Below are 22,323 nucleotides of genomic sequence, written 5' to 3' on the forward strand. Positions count from 1 at the left end.
ATTATAATATATGCAGTGTTATATAATTACAAAGTGTAAGACTAACAAGGGAGGTTATCTAAGTGTCCCCCTCCGATTTCCATGAAACTTGGCAGGTGTATAGAAGGGCCCAAACGAAGAAATACGCGTTTTCTTGTTTCAGCTAAAAAACTGTTTTAGGGGGCAAAACCCCCTCAAATGTCAAAATGAGGACAAATTGAAGTGGGCATTTGACTCCTGTGTCCCCCTCACATTTTCATGAAACTTGGCAGGTGTATACAGGGGCCCAAAGGAAGTCATACATGTTTATTTGCTTCGGCTAAAAACGGTTTTAGGAGGCAAAACCCGCCTCAAATGTCAAGATGAGGACAAATTGACGTTGGGATCTGACCCCTGTGTCCCCCTCCGATTTACATGGTGGCGGCGCCACCCTTGTTGTGTCCCTAAATAATTTCGTTCGTCATTTGGTTGCCCTAAGCTTTATATTGGAGCACGATGGGATGGCTATTCAAACGTTATTTTCAATGAAGGTAAGAATTTCTCGTGTAAATCGATAATAAAAATGGGTTTAGCAAAGCTTAAAGATTATGTAGCCAGGCATAAGTTTCCGAAAATTACATTCTCCTGAACCTAGGAATTAATAAATTAAAGCGCAACGGAATGGTTGCGAAAATGAGCTAAATATAGTACGTTTATGCACAAAGAACACTAAACCTGATGTCATTTGGGTCGTCTCTAGCTGCCATGGGTTGATAATACAAAAATTTAAATTTTTACACTGTGCTTTGCTTTTTTTCCTGGTTGCAAACATGTGTAATTCAACGGCGGGTAGGAATCGAAGAAACTCCCAAAATTATAAAGAAAAATGTATTAAGTGCGTAAAGACATGATATATATTATTATACACTATGACTGACATTATGCCCTATTCGATAATTTAATATTAACGTATGTTTTCATTGTATTAAGCAGATATTCTCCCCTCGTATTTTCGTCCTTCTTTTCCTTGGTAACAACAATTTTAAAATTGTAATTCCTGTAAATAAGATAGCCCTAGAGGTTGCGAGACATGAAACACAAGAATTTTTTTTTTTGTAATAACTATTCTTGACGATGAATGTGTGTATATAATACAAAGGACCATATTTACTAGCTACGTGAAAAAGTATAATATCACGTGAAAAAAAGTCAGTTATTAAAATCAACTATAAAAATAAAAGTTTTAGTCGCGCGGAATTGTTATGCTTTATTCTTTACCGGATTCTCAACAATAGATCACTTAAATTGTGAGAATTGCAAGTGACGTAAACAAGAGCTGTGCAAATTTTAAGGCTTTTTTTCTGTCGTTGACGATCGTCTTTTCATAAGTCTTACTCTTACAGCACTGATTATTCAACTATCATGATCAGACATCATTTCTGAGGTTAAGATGATATTAAACTTGCAATTTAATGTAATAGCAGCACGTTCGGCATCTAATTCTCCATGTATTTAAATGGGAGAACAAATGCCGATCAAAAGAACAGGGCTGCTGCCACCTACAATTAGTTTGCTTTGACCAGGCCCATTGAATTGCCGGGAAGGCTAGTGCCTTGGTGTCCGATTTACAGGTAAGAGGTAGTTTGTACTGGATGTTCTTTGAAGCAATTGCTGTTCACCAGGCAACCTCATGCCTTGTCACCGTGGAATGTCGTCAAATGTGCACGTCGGGCGACCTCGCACCTGTTAAGACGTTTCTTGGAGTAACGTGAGTCTAACCTCGTGACAGGCGTACTCCCAATGTAATTGATAAAATGTAAAGCATCCAGGTACAGTGGGATCCATGAGTATTACCGTGCAAATTGTCCATCACCATGTTCGTGCACATTATTTGACCCAGTAAGAGCTTCAAAAATTAAAAGAAAACTCAAACAAGCTGTTGACAACTTCTGCACCAACGTACATAAAAATCAATCACTTAAAAACACACAGGATGTACGAAAAGAAACTATTGAATATAGTCAAGGACAATTTGCACGGTAATACTCATGGATTCCACTGTACAAACATTAGAGATTTCCAACATCACAGAAAGATACGACTTGTACATACATATTTAAATTTACGTTAATTAAACTAGAAAATACCCCAAAATTTCTGTTTTTAATTTCACAGTTGCTGGTCAAGTTAATTTATCCCCTACATCAATAAGGGTTCGCAAAGGTTATCCGTTGTCTCTTAGTATTTTGTAGTTAATTATATAAGTATGTTGACTTGTTGCAACTCACGTGCATTGTCGTACGAAGAACAATACCCCTAGACAAATCAGAACCGAGTACGGAGTGCACCGAACCTTGAGTGCGGAGGTAAAGTGTCGGTGGGCCAGGCAAGTATCAGACTCCATCATTTCAAAGAAATCAAAATCACACGTTTAACTTGTCAATTAAAGCATCAAGAGTGTATCAACTTGATATGATGCATTTCGAGTTCTGTGTTTAAAATTAGGAAGAGAAACATTTCCCCTCAATGCTGTCACAACATGCGACGGATATGCTGCACGATTTAAGGGTTTGTAAAAAGCTCCAAAACCAGAGATATTGAATTCGAATCTGTGATAGTTTCATATTTATCATTTTCTTTTCATTTTATTTTTATAACGAAATTTGCCTATTACATTTTAACATGGTGGCTTTGTCCTACTCCAGGCGAATGCCCCGTTTTCTCTTCCTATTGGAAGCTTGAATTAAGGACATGCGAGACAGTCTCCGCCCGGCTTTTCCCTCCGAATCAGTCTTGCCAACTTAGCTCTCTTGGAGCCAGATCTGGCTCTTTCGTGCACTCGTTTGCCTGTGAACTGTGGCGCCCGCCCCCGTGCCTCACTATGATACCATAGCTGGTTCCGACCCACATAGACCAACTTTTGCCATGATTATACATATTGCACGTGACGTGATATTGTTATGTTGGCTGCGTCGTCCCATCCCCTCTTATATCCACAGCTACTTTTTTATAGCGCCGTGTTGACGTGAAATTGGCATAATATTGTTATCAGGGAATCCTTTATTTTCGATTTCGTACGACCATGAGATGGGTGATGCTGGTGATCTAGATGCTGAAAACAGAATAAATTGTCATCAATTTAGAGTTAACGGTAATAGAAGCGCCCCACCCCTTTGACAACCAACATTACTCTAGGAAGCACTTCGTAAATCTAGCTCCTTGAAAGTCAGTTTTAACTCCATTTAAGGCGAAATTTAGCTCTTTTGTGCGCACCAGGTTTGGCAACACGGCAAGGAGAAATACATTGAGCATATGGGAGTATTTTTTCATTTGTTATCTTGGGAATATCAAACTTCCGATGGAATAGAAAATGATATCAACGGGAAGAGGGCAGTTTGAAGAAGTGATTGCCCAGCAGAAAAGTCGAAACTCCCATTTGATAAGCCGTAACTTGATGTTGAAGTTGATTCCCCATAAGGAGTACATTTCTTATACGTCATATTTTTACAGGTCGTATCTAGCTTAATGATCAACTTTGAAAAACGCTTCGACCTGCCACATGTGAAGAAATCCATACTCTCTTGTACCCCCACGTTTTTCTTCAGTAGCATTGCCCATTCCGACGATATTCAAATAAATGCACACATGGTGCGTAACTGTATCTCCTCGCCTTAAAAATGGGAGAAACGTGGAGTGATGCTTTCCCGCAATTAAGAGGATCCTCACATAAGGCATCCCCAGCACTAGGATAATTTGCGTAGGTAAGAGTCTGCTGTCCTTCACGGCACCCCACGTCTATATTTTCACGCAATTTCAAAACTTGAATTGTATGAAGTATTTCCAGATATATTTGGGGGTCAAGTACACCCCCCCCCCCCCCGACCCTCTGTGCGAGTGCCCTTGATTTAAATTTTGTTCTGCGGGAACGCCATCCATTTTATGATGTCTGGGAAACGGACCTACTTTCTTCGCAATTTTCCGGCGCTTGTCAGGTACTTTCCTTTTGTTTGATTCGCTGTACTGCTTTCGACTTTAGTACTTTAGAAAGTTCTTACGTAACGCAGCGAAAACCTGCTCTCGTCAAGCTACCCGAACGAGTTAGTCAAACGTGCTGTATGAGTTATGTTATTTTCCATACATTCAATGAATCGTTTCCTGTTTTGTTGCTTTCTATTCCCATGTGAGATTTCAAGTTTGTAGCCTGTGCCAAAAGTGTTTGATACAGTCACAGAAATCTAGTAACAGACCGGAAATACTCATTGTTTCATCACTGAACAACTTTGAAGCTACAGAATTCATAACATGACCACCGAGTTCTATTCTATTAAATCAGATAAACTTTTAGCAATCTGAAGTTTCTAGTAATTAATTATGTTGATCTTGAGCGTGTATCACCGATATTTTTGGAGCTTCCTTTTATATGAATAAATAAAATGCTCAGCTAAAATTAACCATGATCTGTGTGGTTCAGGTCATGGGCATACCCAGACTTTTTTTTCCTGGGACGTGAGAGGGGGGGGGAGACTTTTTTCATGGAGAGCAAGAAATATATAGTTCGAAATTGTGCCAATGCTATCTTTTGAATTATTTAAAAATGGCATAACATTTGTTTTATTTTACTGTCTAGTATAAAATGCAAATGAACGAAATTATATTTTTCATCACTCGTTTAGCCGGGGAAAGGAAGGGGGGTTGCGAGAGCCCCCCGCTTGATACGCCCAAGGTGTAAGTTGACTTTTTCGGTGCGCTATAGATATGTTTGTGTAACAACAGGCTAAACATTATGAATAGGCTAAATCATAGTGTGTATTGTATGTATGATGAAACTTGGGAAGTTGAAGTTAGAAATTATGAAAATGTATTTGAAGCTAAAATTGAATTCGGTCGATGTAATGTAGACACTATACAGTACATCAGGCTGAACTCTGAAATGATTTTAGCCCACCAAAGTTTTCAAAATCATTTAAGAACAGCTAAACCAATATGAAGAGAACCCCTCAAACTCGCTAAGCAAAGTGGACAGTCATTTGTTTTCTTTTCGTTGTGTACTGTTTTTCCTTGCAGCATGACACAAGCGGTTGACACTGAATAAAGGTGACGACGATGTGTTGAAGAACGCCTCACATTTTGGCAACGCAGGGGCAGGGATAGATAGCAAGCAGCTCCCTTCGCTCACTTAGGGTTGGAAATTCTACGCCAGGGTGTTTTCTCTTCTTGGTCAAGTAGTAGACAAATAATACGGAGACGATTTAAAACTGAAAGCAAAATAAAATGAACCAGAAATTGATAGAATATGATAAGAGGAAGAGGGAGAAATAAAAATAGAGAGCAGAGGAGGGAAGAAACGTATAGATAAGAGGACAGCGAGAGAGAAATAGATAAACAAGCAGAGAAAGAGGAAAGGAAGCAAAAGGAAGAGAAATGGAAAGAAATGTAGAAACAGGAGAAGGAGTGATGGAGAAAGAGGAAAATGGAGAACAAGAGAGAAACTTCATAAGCATGACCAACATTCATCTTTGAGCCCACCACCAACAATATTCTCCGGATGTCCCAATCAGATGCAAGGTAAAACGATATTAATCAGTATGTTATCAGATTGTATTGCTGACTTACAAGAATCAGGTCCTAGGTGGTTTCTATTCAGAATTTGAAAATTTTACACAAACTCAGAATTGAAATTGTACTGGAACAGAAAAATAAAGTTCGAACTACGCTAGCAGCGTGTAATCCGATGTGCTCCATGAGCACACACGCTGATCAAGACAAATTATAGTGCACTATTTGTTTTCTAGCAGGGTTGATAAAGGTCCAGGGATTTTAAATAAATTCAATTTCGGTCCAGGGGAGAAAATCAGCAAGCGTAAATGGGTTCTGGACAGTAAAGAACATTTTTATCTGTAATGTATTTCAATTCGGTCCAGGAACCTTTTTTCTAGATCAATTTAAATACGGTCCGGGAACCTTTTTTCAATGAAACAATACGCAACTTGGACCGAATTTAAATTGTGCGAGAAAATAGGTTCCGGTACTGCAACGGAACCCAATAGAACCCATTAGAATTTATGGGTTCCTTGTCCTTTAACAACCCTGTTTTCTAGTTCATAACATTTTTATCTTTCCCAAGTTCAAAAGGTGAGAGTACAGTAAGAGACCGCTCAGGCTTCCAAACTCCTACCATCCTACAAGGCATGGCCGTATTTAGAGGGGGGGGTTCTAGGGTTCAACCCCCCCCCCGAAACTTCTGACATGTTGGATTATTGGAAGTTCAGAAACCAAAATCTGTTTCGAAGCATCACAAAAATACATGGAGACAATGTTGAAACGATCGAGCTAGAATTTTCATACATTTAGAATTCTGAAACTTGAGTGAAACAGGATTTATTCTCAGAATCGTAGCCCACCCGCGACCCCTCCATTTTCACTTCTGTTGTCATCTTTCCAGTGTTGCTCCTGCGTCAGAAGGAATATAGACTGAAGATTCCCTTATGATTGTCCCAAAATTCCCTTTCCAGCTTTTAAATTCCCTGTCCGATAAAGTCGAAAATCCTCGTTGATATGAGTTCAAACCTAGGATCTCGAGTTTTGTAGCGCATTACGTTCGCGATTGAGGTTACAATCCATGCACCAGGCTACGTTTTTAAAAAGAATAACTGGTTCTACATTTTTCAAAATTCCAAAAATTTAATTTTAAAGTCAAACAACAAAAGCTTTATGACTAAAATTTCCATCTAACTTTTAAAGCTTTTCTCTTGAAGGTATCTAAAGTTTAATGACGAAGTATAATAATTGTGCATTTCAGTACACACTGTATGAAACGTTAAAAAAAAAAAAAGAAATATGTGCTGGATATTCACTCATCTGCTGGATTGAGTGTGGCCGCGGTGGCTCAGTCGGTAACGCGTCTGACTACCATGCTCAAGGTCCCGGGTTCGATCCCCGGCCGGTTCAAATCCGGGAACTTTTCTAACGGTGGAAGCGGCCCCGACGCCTACCCAGCGTCGAATAGCATGGGTACCTGGGGGAAACCCTGGGGGGTAAAGGCGGTCAGGGGCGTGATGCTGATCACATCACCCCTACTCACGACCGGATCAAGAAAGTGTGGGGCGTTACCCCCACACCCCCTATATGCCTTCATGGCATGGTGCTATGCACAGGGGAACACTTTACTTTACTTTTTTTGCTGGATTGAGTAAGCCCCCTCAAGGATATAACAATAATATAATAATTAAATAAAAGTATTATTATTATGGAATAAAATTGTTTTATTATTATGAAATTTTAATTATTATTGTACAATTATTGTTATTATTTCTATTATTCAAATTTCTGGCGACGCCCATGGGAACAATTATGGATGAACCCCCCCCCCGAAATTTTTTCCTGCTTACGGCCATGCTACAAGGACATTTCTTTCAGCTCATAAGATTAATCCCTTAAAGCGACAAATACTTTTACACCGCAACTGCCAACGCCGGAAACTTGTTGCTTTAAGGTTAATTGACCTAGAAACCAAAGCATGGACTTTCAGGTTTTCAAGCGCACATCAAATACTGCTTATCCTATGCTAAAGAAATTCTCTCAAGGTCAACAACTTCTCCAGGAAATTTGACTCAGCTGAGCACACAAGGTGAGTGGTTTCTAGCCAAACAGTCGTCGTCGGAAGAGCTTAGCGTGTGCAAGGGAATGTTTTGTCTCGCTGGTAAGTTCACTCTACTTTTGTCTGTTTCGTATCAATTAACATCAAACTGATCTGTTACACGTACAGTTGTTTTGGAAATGGAAATTGGTTAGAAATGATAGAGGTTCTTAACACAATGTGTTGTTTTCGTGTGCTCTCTCTTATGTTTGTGATCGACAATAACTTCAGATGGGCCCAAGTTCCTTTTGTTTTACTGAGATTTCATGATGCTACGAATGCAATTTTAACATGGTTCGATTTCGATTTACTTCTGTTAACACATACTGCAGAGTTTTAGCGATTACTGTTTACTGTTTTGTTCAACATATGCTTTCGTAGTTAGATTAGACAGGTCAGGTTTGGTTCTCTTAGCATTACAATAAAGTCCCTAAATGCATTCTACTCATGGGCGTCCGGAAGGGGAGACACGGGGGGCCGTGCTCCCCTGGAAAATGTAAGTCAACAAAAAATTATGTATTTCACACATTTTAGCCACAATAATATGTGTTAATTATTGCATGAACACCATAAATTCAAATTTAAGCAATGTTTTTTTTAGGGAACAACACTATTTTTGGGGAAAATGTGCCTTGTTTGTCCCCTACAAGAAATACCTTCCTTGCCCCTCCCTGGAAAAAATCCTGCGGACGTCCACGATTCTACTAAGGTTACGATTTACTTCTACATTAATTCCCACTAGTCTACGATACTTACAGTCGCTTGTCAGCGGAAAATACATTGTCCATGGGAAGCGCGCATGCTTGCGTAAGGTAATTTTTAAGTTTGTTTTTTTTTCAACATAAATAACTTTTTTCGAAATCCAAACAGTGCTCATTACTTTAAGGAAGGTTCAAATTTCGTGTGACGATGATTGCCAAAATTTTACGATAATTAGTCTTCCTGCTAGGAGAATTTGAAAAAAATCATAAAACAATCGGAACTGTTACCTGCTGCAGTTTTTGACACTAGGTGTAGTGCACGTGTATCGCAGTGTCAGGTTGGTGCAGTGCAATGATGTTCAACCAAGACGAATAGCTGTGTTCTAGTTCAGAAGAGTCAACAAATGCCTGTCTGCTGCTTTAAAATTGAATGAATACGTCAAATCAGAGTCGTAACATACTGTGAGGCGGGTTCTAAGCCTAAAAAGGCCAGAAAAAAGTAAAAATTATTGTTGTATTTCTCATGTGAAACATTGAGGCAAAAAATTCACGATAACTTGGACATTTTTACCCATTCTTTTCTTTTCTTGAATAAAAAGCACTTTGTCTTTTTTTTTCTTCTTTCTCTTGTCTTTGCGCACAGACACTAGTTCTAATAAGTGCTCTCTGTTTGCACTCTCGATTTTAATATGTTAACAATCAAGCACCTCCAACTCCCACGGAGCAAGGTGTGACATTTAAATGCTTGCGTTGTTTTCAACTCAAGAAGGACATGGATAATATTAACAGACTCGGTCTTTGTTTTATCGTGATTTCATCATGCTATGTATGCAATTACGTCTGTAACACATACTGTGAAGTTCTAGCGATTACTTACACAAAAATGTTTTAAGATTAGGTCCCTCAGGATTCTTCTAATAATAAACCTAAATGCTCTCGTAGTTAGGTTAGGTTCTGTTAGCATTAGAATAATATCGCTAAATGCTTTCTAAAGAAAAAGGTTCTAAATTACCTGTACATTCATTCCCACTAATCATAAACTTGCTTTTCTCTCGTCTTAATCTGTTGTTAAGATTTGTAACATCCTCTTAGCAGACGAAGTACGTGGCAGGAGCAAATTTGACGCTTATTCTTACTCCTGACACGCGCGTGGCAGCAGAGACAGCCTATAATTTGTGAACAGCATAAGCGAGAAATATGCACTGGGGTACACTGGCGTCGTTAGCGCCCGAATACATGTAAGATTCATTTACAGTTCCGAGTTGCTTCTGTTTGAGAAGTGTCTGGTGTTTCCGAAGTAAAAATTCTGCTCTTTTGAGTATTTCATCGGCACGCGTCGCAACCCACCAAGCTTTCTGAAACCTCGGAAAATATGCCAACTACAGGTTCCTCGACAGTAGCGCCACTGCCTCCACGCGAGTGTTTCAAATGTCTTGGTGGATCTTTATAATAATCCTCTGTGGTGCTTGTGTTGTGTCGTCCATTCTATGTTTGTCTTTTTATCCACCTCATCAGCATTCGAGATTTTCTAAAAGTGACAGAAAAGTGAAGTAAAATAAATCAATCCAATCAATGAACATAGCAGTCAAGGTTTGACCTTTAGCCATGCAACCAAATGCTCCAGGTCCGAATCGCAATTAAGGCATCCATTTAATCCTTGATAATGGCGACTCACGAGTGTAAACAAATGGAATGTAGTCGTGCCGGTACGACAGGCTCCTCCTCCTACGTAAACAATGTTTATGTTTACACTTTTAAAAAGTCTTGTACGCCATGTTCCTCCCTGATGACGTGATGACAACGACGTCAGATCTTTAAAATTAGATAGAATGAAAATCACAAGTGATAATGACATATTTTTTTTATTTTGAAGAGCAAACAATGGCATTATGTTTTGAACAATATGTCGTTCGAATGCCCTCCTCTGCTTCGGTGGGTAGAATGGATTCTGAATGTCCCAATTTTCCAGCACGTCTGCACACATATTGAGCGGTATAGCCTCAATGGTTTATTTGATGTTCCGTTTCAGGTCACGAACTGTGCGTGGCTTAGTCTCATAGACCTTAGATTTGACATAACCCCATAGAAAATGATTATGGGGGGGTTAGGTCACATGATCTTGGTGGCCAGTTCACATCACCCTTTCTGGACAGAACTCGTCCGGGAAATTTTTCCTGCAATAATTCCATTGTTTGGCGAGCTGTGTGGTAAGTTGCACCGTCCTGTTGGAAAAACGCATTGTTGATGTCAAGATTTGCCAGTTTAGGCCACAAAAACTGCACCAACATAGCCTATTCCTGTATCGCTCCCCATTGAGTCACGTGATTTCCATGTTGGTCCTCAAAAAAATAAGCCTCGATCGCGCCATTGGCCCAAAAACCACACCATACAGTCACTTTCTTAGGATGAAGGGATACGTCCAGAATCACTACAGTTTTGTTTGTTCTGTCGGTCGATTATGTTCACCATAAATTCCTCTCAATGCACGAAATGTTTGTCGAACTGAACACGAATTTTGATAATAAATTTGAATAATTTCTATGCGTTATTGCATTGTGTATCTCTCCATGATAACTTGCCACAGACTACTGCACACAGATGTCACAATTCCATCTCGTCATTCCAGTCAGGGTTGCCATAACACTCTTTCAAAGTTCTGACGTTCAAATTGGTAGACCCTTTATATATGGAAGTAATGTTTCGCTGAATTAATATTATTTTTCTGTCGGCTAAGAACTCTTTTAACACTTTATTCAGGTGTTCATTAATGAGTACTATAAGTATACATAAAATTCGAATCTTCTGTATCTGTTTATATGAATTCTGCTCACAAATATTGTTTTCAACATTTGAAAAACCTGTTTTGTATGCAGAAGGCATACGATCAACTCTCCGTTATTTGGCAGAAGTGACGCCAAATAACGAAGGGGAAAGTACTAGGGGTGTGCGGGATCGAGAAGTCACTACCGGTATCACGACAAAATCCCGTTCCGACCCTGAACTCGAGAAATTATTTCCAGACTTTTCGGGATCACGACGCAGTTGAGAAATTCAAAATTATAGTATTTTAAAGTGGTCAATTCTTGATGGTTTTTGCACATATGAATGTCTGAAGTGTCTTGGAAATGGAATTTTTTATTGTAGAAATGCAAAAACAACCACCTGAAGGAAAAAAGTGTGTAGAATATGACATTTTCACAGTATTGGGAACTTTGGAATGTCGGGATTTTAAAAAAATTCCGTTCCAGCCTAAAATATACCACCCTGCACACCCCTAAATAATACCACTAACATGTAATTTTTTAACCTGAAATGGGGAGTGGGGAAAGTGCACCCCTTGCCCCCCGCCAGGTTATGCCCATGTGCATGTGTATAATGAATGAGCAATTAGTTCGTTGAAGTATGACAGGATCTATTTCCCAACCGAAAATTCCCCAATCCTTTCCAAGGGTTTTCCACTTGCGTCTTCAGCAGTGTTGCCACAATCTCTTGGCACAATTTCCCTCTGCAAGGGGGAAAAATTTCCCTTTTTCGACTAATTTTTCCCTTCAACTAAGAAATCATGTTTAATTAATAATAATAATAATAATAATAATAATAAATAATAAGTAGTGGCTAGCATTTTCATTGGTCCATGTTCGTATAAACGAAAAATGTTAAACAATCCTGAAATCTTACATAATCAGGTCAGGCCCATAAAGGCTTAAATTCAATGAAGTGGGAATAAGAAGTGACAGAAAAAAAATTGTGAATGTGGAAGTAGATCTTAATATAATGTGTTATATTCAGTGTGATATCTTGAAATTTCCCTGAAATTTTCGTATTTTTCATCGAAATTCCCTCTTGGCTTAAAATTCGGTTAGAATTTCCCTTCAGAAAGGGAAATTTCCCTTCATGTGGCAACACTGGTCTTCAGCAGCCGCAAATCTTCCGTCCACCACCGCTGAAGGTCACCACCATTGATCACGGAACTCCAGCCAATCCTCCTCAGGCGCATCCATGACGCAAATGAGCTTCGAGAGAAAACTCTCCGCTTTCCCACGCAGCATTTCCTTGCACCGCCGCTAGAAACTCGAGCTCCTGTTCAAACTAGACCCGTCCCGATTAGCCTGTCTGTGCATAAAGTGGACTTAAAAACTCAAACGAAAGATTTCACTAAACGTTGTGATAGGAGAAAAACCAGCCTCGGAAAAGTCTACAAGTTGAAAATATTCTTTTTTGAGATAGGTATGCCACTGTTCCATTTAATCAGGATTAGTATTTTATTATTTACACATGTCAACATGTGCGTGCTACTTGATACTGCATTGCTGTAGCTGCAATTGATTGAATTGTTGTTTTAAGTCCACTTTATGCACAGTAAGGCTAATCGGGACTGGACCTACAGTTTTAAAGTGGGAACCGAACCACTGTGCTATGTGCCTCCACCGGGTATCGAACCCGGGACCCCTTGATTACAAGGCAACAACGCTACCACTGCGCCATCGGGGAGGCCGACTGCTGTGGCTGCAAGTTGCAGTGTTAAATATATCTATACGTAACCAACGTTCTTAAAATACGCGCGCCCATGTGTTCGAGCATGTGCGAAGCTATAAAACTAAAATAAAGGATAGTGGGAATAAATATTATACACACAATGCGATAATCACATTCTCAATCAATCAAGAATTACATATTAAGTATTATGTTGCAGAATTATATATTCAAAACATAGTGAATTTTTTGTCCTGCTAATAAAGTTTGATGTACCCTGTATATGTTTATGCATTCAGAGCTAGTTAATTGTAATTATAATTTTTCAAAATTCTTTCTCAAGTCTTTTTATTCTTAGGTCCCTATTAATAATTAAAAAAAACTTGCACCCCCCATTCCCCGCGTACTGAAAGAAATCGGCATTTGTGTTTTCCTAGCTTTGCCCCCGCCCCCAAGATCGGAAGAAATCGGCACCTATGCTACCGTCTCTTGCAGGTTCATAGCCAGAATTTTATTTCAGGGGGGAAGGCTCATCCCTTATCAGCACGACGTTGCCAGAAATATTTATAGAGTGGGTCAGGCCATAGATAAAACTTGATTAGAACAAATTGATAACTATCATAAGTTATTAAAAATATACCAATTTCAATCCAAATTTATTTTTATTACATAAATGAAGAGATTTTTCTACTCAATCCACCGTATCAGTGAATATCTAAATCAATTGTTGTCCATTATTTTTCTTATATTTGTACAGTTAGTGTACTGAAAATAATAGGTATTGTATTGTGTTATTACCTTTTACACAATTGTTCAAAAAAAGGCTTTAATAGTTTGTGGTAAATTTTACTTATATAGTTTATATTCTGTGACTTCTCACAAAGAAAACTATAAGTTTTGTAAGCTGTGGATCCATTTATTCTTGGATTATTCGGTAGAATATAAAAATATGACCTGCTTCCTCTATTATACACTAAACGAGTTTCGATGTAATGCAGTTTTTACTGTGGTTATAACTTTCTGTTATTAACAATAAAATTAGCATTTAAATTAGATATTTGTAGGATTTCAGGTAGGAGTTCAGCCCCCTTAGCCCTCCCCCTGGCTACGTGCCTGGTCTCTTGTCTGTTCAGAACCTCATTACAAATGCAACAGTCTTATGCATGATTCTCTTCATACGTGTTTAGCCGGAAAGAAGCCAAAGGAATGAAAGTGTCAAAGAAAAAATAACAAGTGAAATGCGTGAAGATGGTGGACTCACGGGTTGATGAATATTTCCAGGTGTCGCGTCGGTCGTATGCTCAAAGATTCACTCCTTCATTGATTCCGCTTTTTGTTCCTGTTTTTCAATGTCTATCTTTTCTTTTTCTCTGTTTTCTTATCTTTTTTTCTCACCGTTGCTCTCCATGTTCTCTCCCGCTGTGTGTTTGTGATTCAGCGATTCTGAAAATGTAGGCAATCTGTTGTTTAGTTGTGCAAAGTGACAGAGTGAAATGTGTGGTCGACTTTCGAAGTTCCTGGTTTCTAGTCCCGTAGCCAGGGGGAGGGCCAAGGGGGCTGACCCCCTCTGAAATCCTACGAATATCTAATGTAAATGATATTTTTATTGTTAATAACAGAAATAAAGTTATAACCACAGTAAAAACTGCATTACATGGAAATAAGTTTAGTGTATAATAGAGGAACCAAGTTATAGTTTTATATTCTACTATTTAATCCAAAGAATAAATGGATCCACAGCTTCCAAAACTTATGGTTTTCTTTGTGGGAGGTCACAGAATATAAACTTTGGGTAAAATTTACCACTGACTGTTTAAGCGTTTTTCTTTTTTGAGTGGATCGAGTATCAGTCTTTCCATTTATGTAATAACAATAATGAACACCGATGGCGCAGTGGTAGCGTCGTCGCATATAATCAATGGGTTCGATTCCCGGTGGAGGCAGATAGTGGTTCGGATCCCACTTTAAACTGAAGGTTCAGTCCCGATTAGCATTACTGTGCATAAAGTGGACTTAAAACACCAAATCAATCAATCATTTTGGGATGAAAATGAAATTGGTATATTTTTAATAACTTATAATAGTTATTATTGTAAAATAACAATAATTGTCATTATTATTTGTACTAACCAAGTTTTATTTATGGCTTGCCCCCTCTACAAATATTTCTGGCGACGCCCGTGCTGATAAGGGATGAGCCCCTCCCGAAATAAAATTCTGGCTACGGGCCCAAGTCCAGTGACGGCGCCAGCCTGAAATATGTTGGGGGCTACACATTTCAGTCAAATTCTCGGGGGCTAACTAATACCGATTACAATGTACTTACTTCATACTTTTAGGGCATAATTTTACCGCTTGCATATTTTACAATCAGAACTCAAGATAAATCAATGAGATGTTGCATTTTATTCCATCATATACAAAAGTACTTTTAGGCACGAATCTTTTATTTAAAATAAAATGCACTAATTATATTGTTTCTTTTCCTAAGACATTATTGAGTGAAATAATATCAGTGTCTTACTACCCATGTGAAGAGTACAAAATACACCAAAGAAACTACACTCATTACATTATCAACTCGCTGGATATTCGTATAAATACTACACGTAACACTATTTCTATGTAAAAAGTGTGGCTAACTTGCTGAGAAAATGAGCCACAGCAAGAAAGTACGATAAGATATGTCTGTTTTTATGAGCAGCCACAACCTTTTTTAAATCCAAAGATTTTGCAAGCTCTTCAATGGACAGAACAAATAGAGCACTCAGCCTCACGTCACCAATTAGATTTTGAAGGTTTGTCCCAAGCAACCGTTGATGGATATGAACATTTCAATAACACAAAGCTTATAAAGTTCGTAAATGGAATTTTTGAATGTTTCAATCATTGCAAGCAGCTGCTGAAGGTCTTTATTTTGGCTTCCATTTCGCCAATGTGCCATGACTCTAAACTGTCCAAATCACAAGAGTAGAGAGCGTATAAATATTGTAGGTTTCCATGCTTCAGAAAAGTGGCACTAACTTAATAAAGTAGGCATAAAATAAGCGAAAACACCCTTGAATAGAAACTGTCTTAATGACACCATTTTCTCTTCCATGATGAAGTATCTTACTTTTCTTGTTCACCGACTGGAATTCAGAACTTAGGGCTAGAAATGGGGAGGATGTGAGAAATACCGTCCACTTAAGGACGTGCCACTCTCAAGGAACAAAAATATTTTCAAATCTACCTCCATTACGAGACAAATATATTGACATAAAATCAATGCATTGGGCATTTTGGTTAGAGAAGTGACTGCTGAAGATTATAATTTTATTTCAGAATATATTATGCTCTGAATATTGATCAGAATTAGATCAATAGTTTTATAAGATGTGCTTCAAAGATTGATTCTTCTGCACGAAATCAAATTTGGACAATTTAACGGTACTGCAGAAATTATTTTCCAACATCACAAATAATAATTAATTAGCATATAGGCCTAGGCCTGTGAAGAATGAAATTTGCCCAAGCATACTGATTTTTACATCGTATGCAAAAATATTTACTTGATTGGATTTGGATTAAGATCCACTAGATACACAGAAGCTAATTGGGACAAGACCTACAGCTTATAGTGGAATCCGAGTCACGTAATGATATGTGCCTCCACCGGGATCGAACCCGGGGCCCCATAATTTCAAGGCGGCAGTATTGCTGCTAGGTAACCAGGGCGGGGAGGTCCAATTTGAATATTTCCAATTCTTTACGTTTAAGAATTAGTTACTTTGTGTACTCTTTGATTTATTAACGTCCTATTTCTCCCTCCTGAATATTTGTAATGATAAGGATAGATATAATGATGAAAACAATGAGAGAACATCAATAACACTCATACCATTGTCGATCCTCGAATGAGGAACTAGCAAACAGAAAAGAACATTTGACGTCTCTTTAGATGTTGAACTTTGTCCTACTTAAAAAAAATAATTTTATACATCTGCTAGATTTATTCAGAAATATAGCAATACGATTTATGGAGCCTAATAATGTACACGTTTAGCTGCATATGCCAACAATTAAAGAACAATCTCACAGCCACTGAATACTTCGTCCACCTACGAGGCAGGTAACAGATTTCGTAGCAAGTTTGGCTGGCACTCATGATTGGCCCATTACGTAGTATCAAATGGTAGCCACTGCTATCCAGGCATATCTGCATCTACCCCCTCCCCTTGATTTTAGAACACATCGTATTAAAAACTTTGTGATCTAACTGAACTAGAAAATGTACTTGCCTCAATGGAATTTTAATAATGGAAAATGTAAACTTAAACTTTTTAAGTTTTCGGTCAAAATGCGTCTACCGTACTACAAAAATCTTGGGGGGCTACAGGGGGGCTGAGGCCGGTTTAGGGGAGGCTTCAGCCCCCCCTGAAGCGCCATCCCTGCCTGAGTCCCGTTCGCTGTAGGTTCATAGTCCATTCATCAATTTCAACTAACCACCACTCATTTTAATCTTCGCGATTAGCCAAATGTGGCATGAAAGCAATGCTAAATAACAAAAACACGAAGTTAGACAAAGATTGTGACAGTGGGCTAGAGCTCACACTCGACCACCCATGATCTACTCGAAGCCAAAGGATGAGCACACGTGCTATGACGACATACACAGGATTTCTCTTTTTTCCTTGGGAACAAGTTCTACGAGTATATTTTGCCTTCTTCCTGCATTCGTGGCATCTTCCAACGAGACTAAAGGTGTTATGGTCTCCCGCCAGCACACTCAAGGTCACTTTACCGTGTACGAAAATTGCTTTGTTCGATGTGAATCAGTTGTTCAAAAGTCAGAAATGTGGGATGCAAATAGGAAACATTTTAAAATAAAGCCAAACGAGACCTAACACATTGGGGGCTGAACAGGACCTCCCCGGGAACTTAGTGGCAACGCCGACGTAATCAAGTAGTCTCAGGTTCGATCCATATCGGAGGCACATGCCACAGTGGCCGATACGAGTTTAAACTGTAGGTCCAATTCCGATTAAGGTGCACAATATGGACTGTCCTTTACGATGTAAGAGTGCCGAAGTACACTTGATTTTTTTAACTAACTAACTAACTCTCTAGCCTTCTTAAACCCGAAGGTTCATGGCTGCAGCAACACAGGCCTTCCATCTTTCCCTATCTTGAGCAAGATGTATATACTCTTTTCCATCCCTACCGATTTCCCTTAGGCCCATCTCAACGTTGTCCCTCCATCTTCGTCTTGGCATTCCTACAGGTCTCTTACCATCAGGTTTCCCAACAAGAATCCTGTAAACTCCTCTTTCCTCTCCCATTCGTGCCACATGGCCTGCCCACCTAAGTGTTCTTGACTTAATCATTCTAATAATATCTGGACATGAATACAAATTATGTAACTTCTCCACTCGCCTGTCTCCTCTTCCCTTTTAGGTCCAAAGATTTTCCTAAGGATCTTATTTTAAAATACTCTCAATTTATGTTCCTCTTTCAATGTAAGGGACCAAGTTTCACATCCATATAATACTACAGGCAAAATTACGGTTTTGTATATTTTAACTTTTAGTTTTTTTAACTAGCTTTTCTAGCCTTTTTGGCTAATCGTGACGATGTAGATGAGTGGTTATATTATATGAAATGGATGAAGAGACAGACAGAAATGGAAAGGTTGTTGTTGTTGAGTTGGTGTTTTAAGTCCACTTTATGCACAGTAAGGCTAATCAAGACTGGACCTACAGTTTAAAGTGGGATCCGAACCACTTGTGCCTCCACCGGGTATCGAACCCGGGACCACTTGATTACAAGTCGGCAACGCTACCAAGAAATGGAAAGGTCACAGGCGTCAGAGCCTCTTTTCTTCCAAGAATGCAGATGACGTAGAAAAGAGATTGACACTTAATGGCTTCATAGAACGTCATCCACTACACCCCAATGATAAGGGAGTAGAGAAACCGAGCAAATTATATGTAAAGTGAACGAAATATTGCTCGCGTCAGGTTAAGTTTGAAGCAGGTTTTATGTATTAATCCGCGCGAGAACGGAGCTCAGAATCATCCGTGCCAGTCTTGCCTCGACCGCCGAGCTCTTCGTATCGCAGACAATGAGAGAATCGGCAGTATTGCCAACCCCTTAACACATCAAAATCCGTACATGCATGTCAAGCGGTATGCATTTTTGCTTCTTTTTGTCTCCTGAACCATACAATTTTTAAAGAACTTTCAGCGCATATATTATGTAATAAATGTGTCCTTACTTAATATAAATCGAAATTATCTTCGAAACATGAGAGCATGTGTGTATATGTCGAGCACGCACAAAAGAAAAAAAAAACGAAGATAAAAGTAAACGACAGCCCCTCTTCAATTTAATGACGAGTTATTGTTTCTCATTTAGAAATAAATAAATTTATGAGAAATCTTGGTTGCTTTGTTCGCAAAATACATACGTTACTATAAGATACACGCCCTTCAAATTTATACTACCATAAGAGCATGATTTGTTATTGGTGATATATACAATGTAGTGAATTGTCTGCTACTACTGGGCGAGTCTGTTAAAAGAGGCCCCGTGGAAAATGTGCTCCTTGCATGTAGGCAACCCTGGTACACCGAAGAGAAGAGTGGGGTAGAGAACAGTCCAGGATATCGGTGCCAAGCAGTTTAGACAACTTGACATAAACGTAAATGAATGAAACATCTCTTCTGTAAATACAGTACAGCGTGACAACAACCTACCTAGAGGTGCTGGAAGTGTCCTCCGTTGACCTCGAGGCACGTGTGCAGACGATACCACATGCTCTGAAAAGCACGGGCGAGGACATCCTGCGGGATGGTCTGGATAGCTGTGATAATGTTGTTCTGGAGTTCTTCGAGTGTGTGAGGGTTGTTGCTATACACCTGTCCCTTTAGAGCTCGCCACAAGAAGAAATCGCAGGGTGATAAATCTGGAGAACGAGGTGGCCAAGGTTGGTTCGTGCCACGGCTGATGACGCGATCAGGCGGGAACACTGACTCAATGTGCATGATCGTTGCACATGCTGTATGCGCCGTGGCTCCATCCTGCTGAACGTAAGCGTTCCTTCGCTCATCCTCAGTCAGTTGTTCAACAAACATGTTGAATATGTTAGTAATGTAACGAGCCGAGTTCACAGTCTCATGGAAGAACACGGGGATGATGCGGCGTGACGACACGGCACACCAGAGACAGAACACTTGTGGATTGTCACCTGACCGGTGTTCGCGTGTTCTGGGAGTTTATGTAGCCTGACAGATGGAACCATGCTTCATAGGAAATGAACAAGTAACCATCCTGCAGCACCTTCGGACCAATATTGGACAGAAACCACTCACAAAATTGCACGCGAGCTGCCTTGTCCACATCCCGCACCTGATGCATCACGTTAACTTTGAATGCGTGCAAGTTCAAGTCCTGCTTCAGGATCCGCATAGCGGTTGACTGGGACACCTGCAAACGCGGAGATGATTTTCGTGGCCTGCGTATCATTAGCTGCGCTGCGTCGCCCACCTTTGCCTCAGAGCGGACAGTCTTTGGACGCACTTTTGGCCTATTCAGCACCGATCCGATTTCCCGCCATTTTGCAATCAGTTTTTGCATTACTGATTTGGTTGGGGCCTTCGCTGGAACTCCAATCACCGCGAACTCCGTCGTAAACAAATTTGCACACTGTTTCCAAGAATCGAAGCGTGCATACATCTCGACAACAAAGATACGCTCCTGCACCGTTAACACCATGCTGAGCCACGGAACCACACTCACAACTTTCCTTGTCGCTCAACTACACTCAACTGACCTGCACGCTGCCTGCCTCAAGGTCATCATTGGACACTTTCTTTTCAATCTCCCTCTATGTCATGTTGTCGAAACTGTTTGGCACCGATATCCTGGACTGTTCTCTACCCCGCTCTTCTCTTCGGTGTACCAGGGTTGCCTACATGCAAGGAACACATTTTCCACGGGGCCTCTTTTAACAGACTCACCCAGTATTACTCTGCTTTAAATTTATGAATCACTTCACTAAACGAGGAGCCAAATCTTGGTCTGTCCATTTCTTCCCTTCCTTTGCACGGAACAGTAAACATGCGTCTTGAACAAAGCTTTCATTGCCGACAGTGGGTGAAACAATAAGCCCTCCCCCCCCTCCTCCGTCGATTTCTTCAGCCCTGATGGTGATTTTGCACGCTCCCACGCTCGTTTCAATGTATGCCCCGCGTTGACGCATGCCTCTTCCAAATAATTAACATGTTTTTTTTTTGTTTTTGTTTTTTTGGCACGGCGATAGGCTATCTTTTAATACCGCGGAGATTATTTTGTCGACAAACAACAAACAATCGTTTCCTACTCCTAAACTCAACCGCAAATCATTGAATACCCGAGACACAGTTCGTGCACGCATTGACGGCAAATCACGCCACGGCTGTTTTATTTTAGTCTTGTTGCCTCAAGGAGGAATATGGATTTAAAACATCTTGTTTGACTTTGAAGAGCTTTTTCCTTCGGATGATGGTAGACTATGTTAAATTGTTAATAAATCTTCATTGATGACGTATTCACAACTGCTTTGTGCGTCTCGACCGCTAACAAGACTAATCGAACAATCACTTCCCACGCAATTATATATTGCCACGGGGAAATCTGTGCGTTCGATTCAGTCCATTTGCATTTATTAGCATGGTGGCCGTGTGAGAAATGTCTACATTGCTTTGTTTCTGTTGCAGATGATGTAAACCTGACGTACCTGGCTCTCGTGCTGCTTGTGACGTTGGCCATCGTGGTCGGAGGGAGTCTGCTAGTTCTTCTGATAGCCCTCAGGATCTACGCCAGAGTCACTCTGGGCAAGTTCGACAGCAAAACCAAGATGGACGGAAAGACTGTCATCATCACTGGAGCCAACTCAGGTATCACATTTCTTCCTTTCTTTGCATGCAGTTGAAGCCATTTTAAAGCGGAAAGAACCAACAGTAAAACAGTAAACTAAGGTTAGAAAACAGAAAAAAAATATAAAATAGAATACAGTAAACTAAACAAGCCAAACCAGTACGAAGGTAAACAGATTAGTTTCACAAAACAAAAGCATTAGTATGTCAGTGGTATAGCCATATAGTCTATGGTATAGCAACATATCGTCAGGCCTTGGGCGATTAGAAACCTTCCGGCACTCGCGCTGTTGTAAAAAGTACAACAATGTATAATTTTTAAAAGTATAATGAAAAGCTTGGTCACCAACAATGGATTCCACCAACGTATTCGTTTTTTGGTCCTTCCTCATAGTTACTGCTAAGTATGTGATTTTGATAGTCACTTGTTTAGTTGCAACAGAAGAATGAAGAAGTGAGTGTGTGTCTGTTGTACTTTTTAGGGGAGACCGGGGTAATTAGAACATGGGGTTATTGGAACATGTTAATGTAGAATAATTTAAAACGAAAAGACTGGTGTAATAACATTTCATACCTATGTACCTACACTAAACCTACATGCAGAAAATTTGTTATTGGAATAACTACACAAAAGTAAGTTGTATTTGACTTTTATTAT

At 39.6% G+C, this 22,323-nt stretch overlaps 1 protein-coding gene across 4 annotated transcripts in view; it reads left to right on the forward strand.

Annotated features, from left to right (window-relative positions):
• LOC145981313 (retinol dehydrogenase 14) overlaps nt 1–22,323 on the forward strand; it is a 56,837-nt gene that overhangs the window by 16,169 nt on the left and 18,345 nt on the right. For 3 of the 4 annotated variants that reach the window (XM_083114515.1, XM_083114514.1, XM_083114513.1), the window contains exon 2: nt 21,507–21,686. In XM_083114515.1, the coding sequence (XP_082970641.1) occupies nt 21,647–21,686 (40 nt within the window). In that variant the 5' untranslated portion in view covers nt 21,507–21,646. Of the gene's footprint in view, nt 1–7,579; nt 7,658–21,506; nt 21,687–22,323 lie in introns of those variants that run through there. The other variant, XM_083114512.1, reaches the window with a different exon arrangement.

Source organism: Lepisma saccharinum, chromosome 29 (assembly GCF_977018435.1).
Source record: "Lepisma saccharinum chromosome 29, izLepSacc3.1, whole genome shotgun sequence".
Lineage (NCBI taxonomy): Eukaryota > Metazoa > Arthropoda > Insecta > Zygentoma > Lepismatidae > Lepisma > Lepisma saccharinum.